This window comes from Salminus brasiliensis, chromosome 21 (genome assembly GCF_030463535.1).
Source record: "Salminus brasiliensis chromosome 21, fSalBra1.hap2, whole genome shotgun sequence".
Lineage (NCBI taxonomy): Eukaryota > Metazoa > Chordata > Actinopteri > Characiformes > Bryconidae > Salminus > Salminus brasiliensis.
Window position 1 is genome coordinate 3,677,332 of NC_132898.1, and position 14,972 is coordinate 3,692,303.

Below are 14,972 nucleotides of genomic sequence, written 5' to 3' on the forward strand. Positions count from 1 at the left end.
AAATATGAAGTTATTGGAAGGATTCCTAATTCCTGATGTATTGCTGACATATTAAAGAAGCAAGGAGGGTGTGGCTGATCGATGGTGCTAGTTATCCGGTCGTTTAGCTCCGCCCACACAGTACAATCTGCACGCCTATAGGCTAATCAAGTAACTCCAGAACGTCAGTGGGCGTGGCTTGCTTTCAGGCTCGCTCCCTCACGTTGTTTATGTGGTTCTTCATGCAGTGTGTCCCAGCAGGAGTTTAACTTCGCCACCCTCAGCAGATATGGAGGAGAAAGACGAGGACAACGGTAAGTTACTGTTATCCAGCTGCAGCTTCTCGGTTTTACCATTAACAACAACATCAGGGTCTGAAGCCCCTGTGGACGGACTGATGACTGACTGAGTTGTCCTCCAGCCTGGACTACAGAAGACGTTTTGCTGATGAGGCTCTAGCCTCTAATCTTCTGGACAGGCTCTGAACTAGATGTTAGAGCACAGCTGAACTCCAGCTCGTCCCAGATGTCTTGGATGGAGCTCCATCACTCCATCACTTCATCACACCATACCAAAAAGATGTCTGGATACCTTTGGTCCATATGTAGTGTAAGAAAAGCAGCATATCTTACTTGCAGTGTACAATTCTAGATGTCAAATCTTTGGGGACTGATGTACATAGATGATGGGCACTGCTATTCAGAACTGTCCTGATCATTTAGGGTCTGAATAGCCCAAGATTGGCTCAAAAACAACCCCCTCTTGTGAGCCTGGAGCTAAAGCAGCAGAGATCCAGTATGTTACCACCCTGTTATTTATGCATTTAGGTCTAGATGCAAGGCCATGCTGATACTGGCCTGTTTCTGAGAACCTGCCTTGCTCTTAATGTTGCATTATAAGCATTTCTGTGGAGTTGCCTGAACACTGAGTAGTCTGAAGTTCTGTGTAGCAGCCTATTGATCTGTCCATCCATTTATGTAGGTAGAAGGTTTTGACTAACCTTCACTGCAAGTAAGGTGGAATCAAATGAGCTCAGGTTGGTGTGCCAGTGGAGATCACAGACAGAACCAAAGCCATGACCAACACCTGCCTCTGGATCTTCATCTTCAAGGTCACACAGACTTTCAAGGTTGACTCATACCTGACTTGACTAAGCCCTAAAGCTCACCGACAAGTCTGCGCCACCTTAATGAGGACCTGTGCACACACTACAAGTTCAAATGTTTGTGAACAACCTTTCTAATGAATGCATACAGCTACTTTAAGTTGAACTGATTGCTGACACAGATGTGCAAATGCACACACACAGGGAGAGCTTGTCTCGTACTCCCTTAAGAAGTCCAGCCAATAGAATAGGACTATCTGGAGCACCTAAACAAGAACCTATTGGTACCGTGCCTAATGCCTAGCAGTGGCTAGAGGGGTATAAAGCCCCTCAGCATTGAGCTGTGGCTGTGTTCTCTGAAATGATGGTTGGTGCTCCATCCAATATCGTTTCTTTCAGGTTCCTCAGAGAATAAAACAACAACTCCAGACTGTCTCATGTACAAAACATACGTTATTCCCGTTATAGTGGTTTGTTCTTTGAGCTGCAGAGCAGCCCTTTGACTTTTTCAGTGGCTTTGTAGACCTCACTTTATCTTGTGACAGCCCTCCATGGCAAAGAAATACCATAATAGGGTGGTTAGCACATGACCATAGGCAAACTTTAAGCATAAGAGCATTACAATGGGGCTTTGAGTGCACAGACATGAACACTAGCAGCATTGCTACCATTGCTTACCGTTATTCTGAAGAAGGGTGTGCAAGCCTGAGGCTTTTTCTCCAGACAAATACCAACCGACACGCTACATAAATTACATCCATGCTGTTTAGGAAGAACTCCGTCCTTGTGTAAATAAGAGACTTACAGTGTTTACAAGTCTGACTTTGTTCTGCACAGATAATTTATAACGAATGATACTTTAAACACATTCCCAAATGATGGAAAACTAACATATCCTAGAATACACACAGCACATAGATCACTGGAAGGGAGTGCAGACTGCAGGTACAGAGGTAAGGTTTAGCAAGCAGAAGTCTTATTTACATTACAGTGGGCCATGCTCAGCTCAGTATCACAGCCCTTTTTGGCTTGGAACATTGTTTGGGTCGGTTTTCTGGTGGAACAGCCAAGCCAAATTCCGTTCCCCTAGGCATTCTTTGGGATTGCAAAGCATAATTCTGGCATGTATTAAAACAACTGTAGTTACATTAAACAAACATGTCTATGGAGGATATCAGTCTTTATTATATCTGTAGTTGTATTTCATAGAAATACTAGAAGAGAACTACTGGAAGAGGAGCATCTCTCTTGCAATGGTGAACTGCTTGCTTCAACACAAGATTTTAACTCCTTTAATGTCAGAATATTTAATTCCAATGGTGTTGCAGTAATTGCCTACATTCATTCATTTCTGCAGCCATGAAAAATCTGATTTTTAGAAGTCTAGAGTTCTTCCTATTGCTTTTCCATACTACCGAAAGGTAAAAAAGGCCAAAATGCCAAGGTAAACTTCAGTATTCATGGGTAGTTATATAATCATTTGCATAGTTCATTGTGTAATTAACCACATTTCCAATCAGTGTGGGGTTCGAGTCTGAATTTTCACCCTTTTTTAATTGTTGTCCATGTTTGCTTTTCTGCAAAATAAGACTGCACAAATACCTGGACTACGTCGATGGTGGCACGCATCAAACTGACATTCAGGGGACTCCTGTTAAATTCAACATTATTGTAACAAAGAAAAACTATAAAACTGTAAAATGTAATTTTATCATCTTAATCTACACCTAATTTGAACCTCACCTTAACCTACACCTTAATCTACACCTAAACCCTTATCCTAAACCCTTATTTCTAACCTTGAATCCCTACCGTTTCTCCAGTAATTATGGACCATTCATTTTAGAATGTCCAAAAAGTTCATAAACAACAGGATTTTCTTCAACATGATCTCCCAGCACTGTTTTATCAAGTCTTCTTCATGCATATCAGTGTTTTTGTGTATTTTGCACAGCACTAGGTCATATTTTTCTACTGGAACAATGGCCCTATATTTCTTTTTCTATGTGAGATCCTGTTGATTGTAGGCACTCCTAATGGTGGACAGGGGTTGACATGGGCATTCTGCAGTTCTGCTCATAAGCATTCCCATATGCAGCAGCAGGGGCACTGCAATGTGTGTTGTGACATTCCATCTCCCATAACCATCACTAAACATTTCTTGTGCTTGTGCTGCAGTAGATCTTCTGTCTGTTGAGTCCAGACAGGATAGCCTTTGTTGCCCAGGAACCTGTTTCTGGTTTGTGGATTGTCCCTCCTTCAATTACTATCAGAAGGCACTGCAGACCAAGATCCTCCCTCAAGCCCCTTTTTGTTTTGGAGGTGCTTTGACCAAGTAATCTGGCCAGAGTGATCAGAGATGCCTGATACTCATTCCCATCTAAACCGATGCGCCATCTCAACTGGTTGTTGGAAAACTTTAAGGCTGATGTTTAATCGTACATTCAATTGTACAGTACAAAGCTGAAATTTCTACAGCCATAGAGAAGACAGTGGTAGACATAGTGGAGGCCTAGCTACGTAAGTAAACAGTGTATATCCATTGTGCGCTGGATAGCCAGAGTGAATGTCAACTGTGTGTGCTCATGCGCTATTTCTACTGACTGTTTAAGCTTTTGCTCACTCAGACTCATTTTAGAAACACCACATGTCTGAAACGTGGTGGGCTAAATGCTCTGTGACTGCCTGGCAGTGTCTAATTAAAGGTGATACTCAACAGATTTCAAGTGAGAGGTCCTGCTTGTGGTATGATTGTCAGTTTCAGCCCTCATAGCTGATTGCATCTACTGACGGTAGGTGTTTCTTATCAGGCTTAGCTGCGTCAGTGCGTTGGGTACCAGACTGGATTGAATAAGTGCTTGTTCTCAGGGGTCCGCGTTTATGTGTTATTTCGTCCATTGTTAAGGTGTAGTGCCACACAGTCTGTACAAATAAGACTTAACTGAGATTAATTGATCCCTGGGTAGCAATTTTTTCCCCATGAGAGCAGGGCACCTCAACTGTAACTCCAATACAATAGTCCTTACAGCATGTAGAATACTGTATAGTACAGACTGCATATTGTTTAGATTAAGGAAGGGTAAAATGAACTGATTTAATTAGTAAGAGAAACAATTAAATAAGAAAAATGAAAATAATTAAGAGAATGAAATTAATAAAACCAAAGTTAGAAGATACAAAAGATAAAAATATAACTTTTTTAACCCCCCCCCCCAAAAAGTAAACAAAGAAATAAAAATATCAAGGAAACTAAAATAATGCGAAATTATTCAGAAATAATAATAATAACAACAACAGTAATACAAGTAATAAAAGTAACTGAAATAATAATAAAAAAGTAATAATAATATGAATAATAATTGTAATAATAAATAAACAGACAGCTATCTTCCCACCCAGAGAGAGTTAGGTCTCTCTAGTTAGTGTGCTTTCTCAGGCTCCAGGATTCGAACCAGCAATCCTTGAGTCATATTGGCAGCACCTTAGTCTGCAAGAAAATTCAGAGGTCACAAAGTTTTATAGCATTAGACTAAGAATTTCAGTGGCAGTTGATTTAAAAATGACAGTAGTGAGAAAATTAATTTTTTTTTTTTACTTTTGGAAATAATTTAGTTCAATAATAATACTTCAACATGAAGTGAAGTTACTGATAGAACAAACTTTCAAAGGCCAAAATAAAACCCTTTAATTTACCTTTGACCTCCTGAGACCCGGACTTTTGCTTGGTGTGCATTTTTAATTTCTCCTATTTGGGATTAGTAGGACATAACAAGTATAAAACTAAAGCTAGTCTTTGTACAGGAAGTCGTTTTTTTTTTGCAAAAAACAATGTCCTTATATGAGCCCAAAGGGTCAAAGTTGAAAAAAAATTAAGTATCATGGTGCAGAGGTTTATAGGGTCTAAGAGGTTTTTATATATATATATATATATATATATATATAAAATAAATACTGTAGTGTTCCTCACCTCATTTCCTGTTAAAATGCCACCCTACAGACATGATGGATCTCCACTGCCAGTTAGGCCAGCAAATTGCCCTTATGCTGTTTTCCTACCCGCCTGACTCCGCCTACAGTGATGTATTTTGAGAGCATTGTTCCTTCAGCCACCATGCCTAATTCTCCCATTCTTCTGCTGCAGCCGAAATATCAATCTTAAGCATGATCTCCTGAGGAAGCCCATTTACGCCACTATTTATATCCTCTTGTTAGCCGTATTGTTTGCTAACATGAGCAAGCTAAGTGTGAGAAATACTGTATTTTTAACTTTCTATGCTGGGGCTTTCAAGCAGGCACTGGGAAAGCAACCTCATGAATAGGTGATGTAGACTGATTGCTCAGTAAACCTTCTGCAGAAGAATGGGTTTTCATGGAAAGAAAGGACAAATAAAAGTGTAACCGTACTACAGGCAGCAATGGTGGCAGCGGAGCCAAAACAGAGTTGGTTTATTTGACTTTAGTTGAGACCAAAGTCTAAGTTTGGCTTTTAGGCCTTTGTATCAGGAAGCTGGGATTGCTGTTCCTGCTGTTCCTGCTGCTGTTGCTTGTCAGCTGCTCACTATCTTGCATTCCAGAGGGTTTGTTTTTGCATTACAGTGACCCTTCCTGACCCTCCCTCTTCCACTGGTTTGTCATGTTTTGCTGTGATAAACGGCCATTTGCTAGTATCTCCCACACCTTTAATGACTGAAACGGGGAGGCGAACTCAGAGGGCTTTCGGGAGGGCTCTGGAGTTGGGTGCTGCTTCTAGGTGAATGTGTATAGCTGAGGGGAGGAGTTTGTGGCATGGCTCACAGCCCAAAATTAATGTTATGATATAACTCCACTATACAAGCATCTGCAGCCACATTTTGTATTATAGAATTTTTCTATTATAGAAAACACTGACGCCAAACTTTTAATTGGTGATTTGCAAACGATTTTGTGAAAAAATATGACAAAATATTTGAGGTCCCAATCCTGAGAATACATAATACATAACATAACTCTAATAGTAATAATTATGAATGTATTATTGATTTTTTTTTACCCATTTTCTCACTAATTTGGATTGCCAGTTACCCAACCCATACGTATTCTTCCCCTATCCCAACACTAGTGAGGGGGGAAGACCAACACACGCCCCCTCCGACACGTGTGCAGCCAGCCAACGCCTCTTTTCGAACCGCCTTTTATTAAACCAGGCCTTGGTCACAGATTCCTTTCTCTCCATAGGTGCATTTGACCCCAGCATTCCAGAGGAGGGTCCATCAGCGCCCCCTCCTGGTTGGTTGGACAGTGTCTCAGGCTATGAGGACCATGATGGAGATGGTGAGTATCTTGTAAACAGGAAAATATGTTCCTGACAAGCCTGGATTTCAGCTTCTGCACTGTAAAAATGTGCTCTAACACAGTGGTAGGCTTCATTATATCACTTAAAATATTAAACATTAGCATGTCAGACCAAACTACAAACTTTAACAAATAATCTCATTTCAGCAGGAAAACATGATTAAAACATCTTCTTTGGCCAACAGATTCCAAAGATCAGATCTGCCCTCCCCCACCAGACTTCGTTCCTCAGCCTGAAAATGACAAGAACGCATCCGTTCCAAATGTGATGTATGAAACCATTGTTCAAATGTTCATCGTATACAGTTCAAATTCGTTATTATTGAATTATTGTCAAATTCAGTGTATTAGCTCATTTATACTCACTGATGATGTATTGTTAATCCGGTAATCCAGTACTAGATCTTTTTTACAGTGTATCACACATTACAGAACTCACAGTACGCTGGATGTAACAGGGTTGTAACTGGGCCCATAGGGTGCCTCAAGTGTCCGAAGACGTGGCCAGGGAGGCTTTGCTCAAGTTTGTGGGAAAAAAGTGGACATACAGCAGCAAACCAGCTCAAAAACTGGTGTTCAAGGATTTGAAGCCTTTTACAGTATATCGGGTAAATCTTCCTTCTCAGGGTTCTGTCTTATTAATAATAATGAGTTGACTTGCACAGTTATGGGACTCTCATATTGTGAAGATATATACTGTGAGTTTTCCTCTCGTTTTAGTACCGCTTGGAAACCTTTACAGAGTCCAGATCGAGTGCTTGGAAGTATGAGTTATTTACCGGTATGTATATCATTATAGACAGTGTACACCATCACATTCAGTGTTCTTAATATATGCTAATTAAGGGAACTGAATGCATATAATGCATTTATTATTTTATTGCTTGTTTTATAAATAAATAGTAAGTATGTGACTTTGAATTTGGGCAGAAAGCATTGCAGTGGACCACTGGAGCCAGGTAGCATAGCATAGACTAGCCTAGAATAGCTAGCTAGTTCTGTAACAAGAACATGACCTAGCATTAGCTTTTAGGCATTCAGCTTCTTTATTTCCTCCTCCAGCTTCCCCGTGTCCAGCTTATGTGAATAACCAGAGTGGCGCATTTAACTATTGACCCTTCTTCGATCGGCCTAGTGTTAGCTGTTAGCCTTGTTTGCCTCGCTGCCACATTTTCCCAAAGTAGCTGTTGCGTTTAGCCTTGAAAGGCTTTCTGGTGGGCTGGGTTTATGTTAATGGGGGTGTAAAGGTAACGAGTCAAGACTGTTACATAACAGTTTGGGGGATTTGGAATTGGCCTGTTTCCCAGCTCTGTTTTGGCTCTACTGGATCATCTTTTGAAAGGTTAGGGTTAAGGTTGAAGGTGAATGCAAAAGGTTGAAAGTGAGTCATTATGGAAATGATTTAATTATGCAAATACATTTAAACAGCAAGACAGAACTACAGTAATTAACACTGAATTAATTGCAGTATCAATATGAATACAAAGGATGTTTCTCAGGTTAAAAAGCCAGAATTTATAGATTTGTTGAAATGTAAAAAGTTCACCTTGGTTTCCCATCAGGGCAGTTTGTGGATGGACCCCAGTATGGCATGAGCCCCCAACCGTGGAAAGTGGAAGTGCAGTATCCGCCCAAATTCACGGATACAGTCCAGAAAGTGCGTGTGCCTCACACCTCATCTGTAAAGGTATTACTATTATGCATCTTCTCATCGCATCTGTCTATTTATAGTTTTTGCAAATGTTAAATTTCCCAAAGTTTCCCATAATTATGTGCCGTTATGCAATATTTACATACCGATGTTTTCATTATTTCTTGTCAGTATCTCGTCAGTAATTGCTATATTCAATATTACCTTTAATTCTTGATGTTGTCTTAGAATTGTTACTTGTGTCATGGGAAGGGACGAGTGCGCTGCACATACTGCCATGGCAGAGGACGGGTGAGTCTACGCTGATAAATCACGTTGGGACTATTTTTTCTGCAGTATCACGCCTGCAGTGTCAAACCCAGGGTTATAATGCTGATTATTTGACAGTGTTTTTCAGCCAATTCTTGATTCCATTGACAACTAGGAATGTACAAATCCTATTTCCAGGCAGGTTGCTATGTATCCCAGGTGGTTGGTATAGTGTTGCTAGGTGGTTGCTATGGCTTTTAAGGAGATAGCTATGATATTGCTAAGTGGTTGCTACAGTGTGGCTAGGTGGTTGCTTTGGAGTTGCTGTGGTGTTGCTAGGTGGTTACTATGGTGTTGCTATGGTGTTGAATGGTGGGTGCTATGACGTTGCTAGGGATAATATGGTATCCCATGTAGTGGTTATGGTATTCCATGGTGTTGTTATGATGGTGCTCGTTTGATGTGTGCACTAGAGTTGCTCTGTAGTTGCAGTGGTATTTTGTTTGGTTGCTATGGTGTTGCTTAGTGGTGCTAGGGTTGCTATTGTATCCTAGGTAATTACTTTACCATGGTGCTCCCATGTGGTTGGTTTAAAAATACTAGTGTTTGTTTTCTCAACCATAATAATATTATCATCATCTTTTAGATGCAGTGCATGGCCTGTCATGGTTTGGGCCACAGCCGCAACAGAAGATGTGGCGGTTGTCACGGAGGAGGAAGAAGAGTGTGAGTAACAACCGTCAATAAGAAGCAGTATGTTTGATGAAGAATGGAGCTTAATCCAAGGACAGCAGTAATGCAGTATTCCTCTGCATGCAGATGTACGCGGTGCCATGGGAATGGTCATAGGGTGTGCCGCAAATGCAACGGTCATAAGAAGCTCTTGCATTTCATTCAGCTCACAGTCACATGGTAGGTTCACCGGGAACATTTTTTAAAATATTGGATCAACGTGAAGTGATGCTTAAATTTTCAAGAATTCAAAAGTTTCCAGACAAATGCTTAACCCTTACTAGTTCAACGTTTTTATTGCATAGTCCTCCATTAGATCATATTATATAGGTAGGCTATTTAGATGTAATTACATGGTGACATACAGGTGGTTAAATATAATATGCTTCTCAAACCTCCCCCAGCCTTCCTACCTACCATAACATAATCCATTTAACACTATCAAGGTAATTAGTAATATTACTCAATATACAACACTCAAACTCAAAATGCCAAAAACATTTAGCAACAGTTAGAGACTGACCTGCATTATAGCTTTAGATGGCTGTCAAAAACAGTACCCCCCCTTTTTCCTATATATATATATCTATCTATCTATCTCTCTCTCCTCTCTCTCTCTCTCTCTCTATATATATATATATATATATATATATATATATATATATATAATTATATTTTTACATTATATTCTGTTCTCTAGGAAAAACCAAGTGTATGAGTTCATACCTGACCGGCAGCCTGAGTTCCCCATTAAGAAGTTTGAGAAAGTGTCTGGAGAAGCGTTCTTCATAGATGAAAGTTTGCTGGTACTCATCCTTCATTATTTGTTCTTCATGTTATTATTAATAATTGAATATTGAAGTCTGCAATAGAGCACAGGTAAAAAGAATAAAAGGCTTAAAGTGACATAAAGTCCTCGATTATAAATAAATACATAAATAAATAAATAAATAAATAAATGCATCAGTTTTTGGACATTTGTTTGGACAACTGATTTCTGTAAAAATGAAAACAATATCTGATATCATATAGATCTGATATTCAACAGTCCATATTTATAGATATTTATAGATTTATACATTTGTGGATTTATAGATGTGTGATGTTTGCAGGTCTATCCAGTAGAGGGCTTCCCTGACCAAGAGATTTGCAATGCCTCTAAAGAAGCCACCCAGGAGCATCTGCTCAAGTATTCTGCCTCCAGTCGCATCCTACAACAGGTGAGCATGCCTTAGTAAAGAAATAGAATAGAAATATTATCTCATTTAAAGGGCATTGTATTTGACCTTTCGCTTGGTTGTGTGCATCCACAGTGATTCACACAACCAATGTATAACATGACATGAGTATGACCTGGACAAAAGTATTTGGACACATGCTCATTCATTGTTTCTTCCAAAATCAAGGGTATTCAAAAAAGATTATGCTTCTTTTGTTGGAGTAACTTTCTCTGCTGTCAAGTGAAGAAAGCTCTCTACTATATTTTGGAGATTTGGATTCAGCGACATGAGCATTAAAGAAGTCAGGATATTGGATAATCCCCACCCCACTGCATCCCTAAGCCCCCAACACATCCCAAAAGTATAGGATAGCACCACCCACAGTTCCACTGCTCCACAGCTCAAAGCTGGAGGGGCTTTATACCCCAGTTCATGTTTATCCTCTCCAGAGAGTTTGGCAATACTTTTTTTTACAGGGACTAGACAAGCCGTGTGTGTGTGCATTTGCACATCTGAATGAATTCTTTAGACGGGGCGTCTGAAAATATTGGGACATATAGTGTGTACAGTGTTACACAAAGTGACTGCTATTACATAAAAGAGAGAGAGAGAGAGAGAGAGAGCCTTATATTTCATTATTAGGTGATTTGGGAGGTTGCAAGTGTTGTTACCACCAAAAGGGGGCAGCAACGGCAGGCTTGTCCAGATCCCACAGGGTGCAGCACCATAGTTAACTCTTCACTATAGTGTTTTTTCCAAGTGTAGTGATTTCACTCATCATGTGCAGCTATTTATAAACATCTCTCTCTCTCTTTCTCTCTCTCCTCAGAGACAGACTATAGAGCTGGTGCCTCTTACTCGTGCCATCTACGCCTACAAAGAGAAGGACTATGAGTATTTTGTCTATGGGACCGAAAACAAGGTTTACACGGCTAAATATCCCACGTCCTGCACTATACTGTAACATTCACAATTGATGAAACCACTTTCAGGTGAATATGTGTCTAGAGAGAGTCCTTTATTGGAGTTTAATCATGCCTTTAATACATTTATTAAAAGCCAGTGGGAGATTCACACATTGGGAAAGCCTATCATGTTTAAAGTGTAAGTTCAGCAAACAGTCAAATGTGAACAATTCTCTCCTGACAACAAGTCAAGATCAACCATGACATGTTTGGTATCTCTGGTTTGCTTCTTTAGAATTTCCACTGGAGCTATGAGGCTAATGTTGCTAACAATGAATGGAAGTCTATGTCTACTACAATATTTGTGGGTGCAAAACTAGGGGTAATAAAATGAAAACTGTATAAAATTGACATTTTGATGAACTGTTACTCTAAAACATGTGAGGATGTTAACATATGGTTTAATATAAACAGGTTTTAAGTGTAAATATAACACTGTGTATCTCAGGAAGTATATCAGCAAACCAGCACTCAGAGTCTTTAACTGTGTTACAGCATTACGTACAACAGCAATGTCATTCAAATTGTTATTATTTTATTCTAAATTCATTTTGGTCATATCTTGCCAGTCCTGGGTGTATGTTTTTTCTGTTTGCGTGTGTGTATTTTACTGCTGATTTGAAGTTTTTTATTTTTATATTTCTATATATTTCTATAATTAACAGAGCTGCCTACTATTATGTTCTTGTCAGAAGTCTATATACAAACTGCACTGTATCTAAATAAATATTATACAAATGACTATAATTAAAGTAATGACATTATTGATTTTATTGAATGTGCCATCTGATTATTTTAATGACTTATTAAACTTACTATACGCCTAAACGCCTTGCAGCTTAAAGGGGCTTAAAGGAAACATCACAGATTTTCCATAATTTCTGCATAATTAAATGCTTAAAGTGTGAAAAAGTCACTGAGAGTCAGAACTGTTCACACAGTGGTGGTCAATGGAAGCAGAAACCTGAAGAGTGTTAATGCCTCTAAAAGCTTAATCACAGAAAGTTATTACACCAGATGGTTATGAAAGCTGCCTAATGCCTGAAACACTACTGTTGAGTAAATTTTGGCCTAAAGCATGTTGCACAGGTACATGCAGGGCTTTGCAAAGAAAATTACCCCCCAAAAACACAGATTTTTATTGATTTAGGGTTTATTGATATTTTTACCCAAATTTGCCAATTCGTTACTATCATCAACATTACATGCAAAACTCTGAGGAGAAATGTGTCAGGTTATCAGTGGGATTAGATAATTAATGAAGTGCCCCTGATTCCATTTTCCACCACCTTAGAGGCATGAGTCTAAAAGTGCCTGTACAGTGAGCCACAATTTCCCACCAAACTCCACTTTGAGTGACTTTTTACATCTTTAAAACTATTTTACACAAATTGAGGGAAACAATGTGACTTTATCTCAGAACAAGATTTCACATGAAGTCCACCGATGCCTGCAAGGAAGAGCGGGGAGACCACAGGACAGTAATGAATGCAAAATTATGTGCAAGAATTCACAAAGCTGGCTTGTTGTCCACTGTCATTATGACAGTGGTTGGGGGGTGGGGTGGTGGTGCTTGTTTACTCCCTGGGACTGGATGCATAAAAGTGCTTATTTTTAATGGAAAACATTCTTTAACTTACATTTGTCATGCAACTTAAACATACTACAGTATCTCCATTTTTGTCATTTTTCACTTTTTGACATAATGCGAATTTGGCAGTTCATTATATTGTAGTACAATTTCTTGATGAACGAACCAATGATCTAAAAGGACTTAAATAAAAAATCAATTTTGCTTTACGTTGACTTCCATTAAAAAGAATGTTTTTTAGATATATAGTATAGATATAAGTATATAGACAGTAGAGCTGACACTTTAATTATAAAAAAAAAGAAACACAGACATTAACCATGCTTCAATGCAGCTATTAAAGCAGCAGTATGTAGCACCCCCCCCCCTCTTTCTCCCAATTTAGTGCTGCCAATTGTAACCCACTCATTAGTAGCACCCCCAAGCACTAGCAAAGCTCCTGACACTAGAAAGGTAAGGACTTAACATGTGTCCTCCAATACACACCAGCTAACACACCTTTTTTGAGGTAAGAGAGAGCGCCATCTACCTGGAGAATGCACGGAATTGTGCTCTCTCAGACTCCGGCCACTGATGGCATAGCGGCATGGCTCGGAATTTGAACTTGCGACCCCCGGGCCATAGTGGTAGTGCATAAGACTGTTGACTGTTGCCACTGAGAGCCCATTATTTAGCATTTTTACTTCAAAATAGCAACTTTTTAATCAAGTAGATGCTCCAACCACCTGTAATGGGGAGAGTAGTGCCACTATCGTTGCTACTGTGGGCTCAGCATGCCAGAAATCTTACTATATAACTATATAAGAAAAGTTTCTTAATCTCTCAGTGACGGTTCCTGCATCTCTTGGCTTGCTTGTAAAAAGCATGTGAAAAGTGTGGCTCAAAGTGCAAATTCCACTTTCCAGCTGTAGGGGGAGCCCAGGAGCAAGAAAAGCCAATGCTGCTTTAAAACCCTTAAATTTAGTAGACGCCTGCTTGATAACAGGGGTAGCAGCTTGTACTCTTTAAGGAGGGCTTAGCTCTAAATGTTTGAACATTGCTGTGAGTATTTGGTTGCATGATCAAGACCATCAAGACCACTTCACCTCATCCCAGAGGAATTAGATGGAGCTCCATCACTCCAGAGAGCACAGTCCAACAGTACAAAGATAGCAGCCATCCTGTTTTGTTGTCTTGTGCTATCCTCACTACACTAACCTTCAGAGGCCACAGTGGACCAGCCAGGCTACGTGTACTTCATCCTGCATCTCAATGAGGACTCAAAACACTAACAGGAACAGAGCTGGTGGTCGTTATTACACCTGCGTAAACAATCTGTGAATATGCGTCATTAACTAAATGGGACGGATATGCTGAGGAAGAAGCCGGAAATGGGAGAGAGAGAGAGAGAGAGAGGACGGCCAACAGCCTCGTACAGCTCAGACGTTACCTTTTCCCCACCTGTACTCAGACAAATCACACCCGTTTTCAGGCAAATCCCACTCGTATTCCGGCAAACTCCGCCCTATATCCCCACGAGTAAAACCAAGCAGCCAATCGTAGCGAGGATAGTGAGATACTACCAACCAATCCTGGCGCAGGAGGGCGGGGATTGTCGGAATACGAGTGGGAAAAAAAAACACCAGTTTCCAGTAGGAGTGGTCGGCACGCGCGTTAACCGTTTGTTTATAGGCTTTTGCGCGCACGAGGGCTGGAGGGCAGCAGCGCGAGACCACGTCGTCCGTTACTCAGTGCTCTGGTATCGAGAGCCTCAGTAATAACAGCGGAATAAATAAAACATTCAGGGACGAAAAAGAGACAAAACACAGTTCGGTAAGTTTGATAAAACGTCTTTTTTTAGTGAATATCTTCAGTTTTTATTCATAAGATGATTTATTTTTACTTGAAATGATATTTATTAGCGGTGTTTATGAACTTGTAGCAGTTCTGAATGGAGCTGGATAACGTAGCTTTCTCTAACCTGCTGATCTTATTAATGTCCATTTTTTTAGTAAATATCTTCAGTTTTTATTAATAAGATGATTCCTGACCTGAAATATTTGTATTAGCTATTTTTATTATCAGTGTTTATGAATGGTAAATTGAATGTAGCTTTAGTATAAATGTGAATTTCCTGACTGGTCTGTCTCTCTAGCCTGCTAAACAACCA

The 14,972-nt window shown here is 39.8% G+C and overlaps 2 protein-coding genes across 3 annotated transcripts in view; both read left to right on the forward strand.

Moving 5' to 3' along the window:
- The first annotated feature begins 210 nt into the window (after positions 1 to 210).
- Positions 211 to 11,939, forward strand: ssuh2.1 (ssu-2 homolog, tandem duplicate 1). The gene is made up of 12 exons (XM_072666059.1): positions 211 to 293; positions 6,299 to 6,394; positions 6,601 to 6,685; positions 6,894 to 7,023; positions 7,136 to 7,196; positions 7,978 to 8,102; positions 8,295 to 8,357; positions 8,962 to 9,041; positions 9,135 to 9,227; positions 9,748 to 9,853; positions 10,160 to 10,267; positions 11,097 to 11,939. The coding sequence occupies exons 1-12, from the start codon at positions 269 to 271 to the stop codon at positions 11,229 to 11,231; spliced, it is 1,107 nt and encodes a 368-aa protein (XP_072522160.1). The 5' UTR covers positions 211 to 268; the 3' UTR covers positions 11,232 to 11,939.
- Positions 11,940 to 14,510: 2,571 nt separating this feature from the next.
- The window catches only part of LOC140542617 (semaphorin-3D), a 57,281-nt gene continuing 56,819 nt past the window's right edge, over positions 14,511 to 14,972 (forward strand). For both annotated transcript variants that reach the window (XM_072665407.1, XM_072665408.1), the window contains exon 1: positions 14,511 to 14,635. The gene's annotated coding sequence lies outside the window, so the exon portion shown is untranslated. The remainder of the gene's footprint in view (positions 14,636 to 14,972) is intronic.

Coding starts and splice junctions, on each gene's coding strand:
- ssuh2.1 (XM_072666059.1), top strand. CDS start 269: ATGGAGGAGAAAGACGAGGACAACG. Junction 8,358..8,961: donor ACTGCCATGGCAGAGGACGG/GTGAGTCTACGC, acceptor ATCATCTTTTAG/ATGCAGTGCATGGCCTGTCA. Junction 9,042..9,134: donor CACGGAGGAGGAAGAAGAGT/GTGAGTAACAAC, acceptor CTCTGCATGCAG/ATGTACGCGGTGCCATGGGA.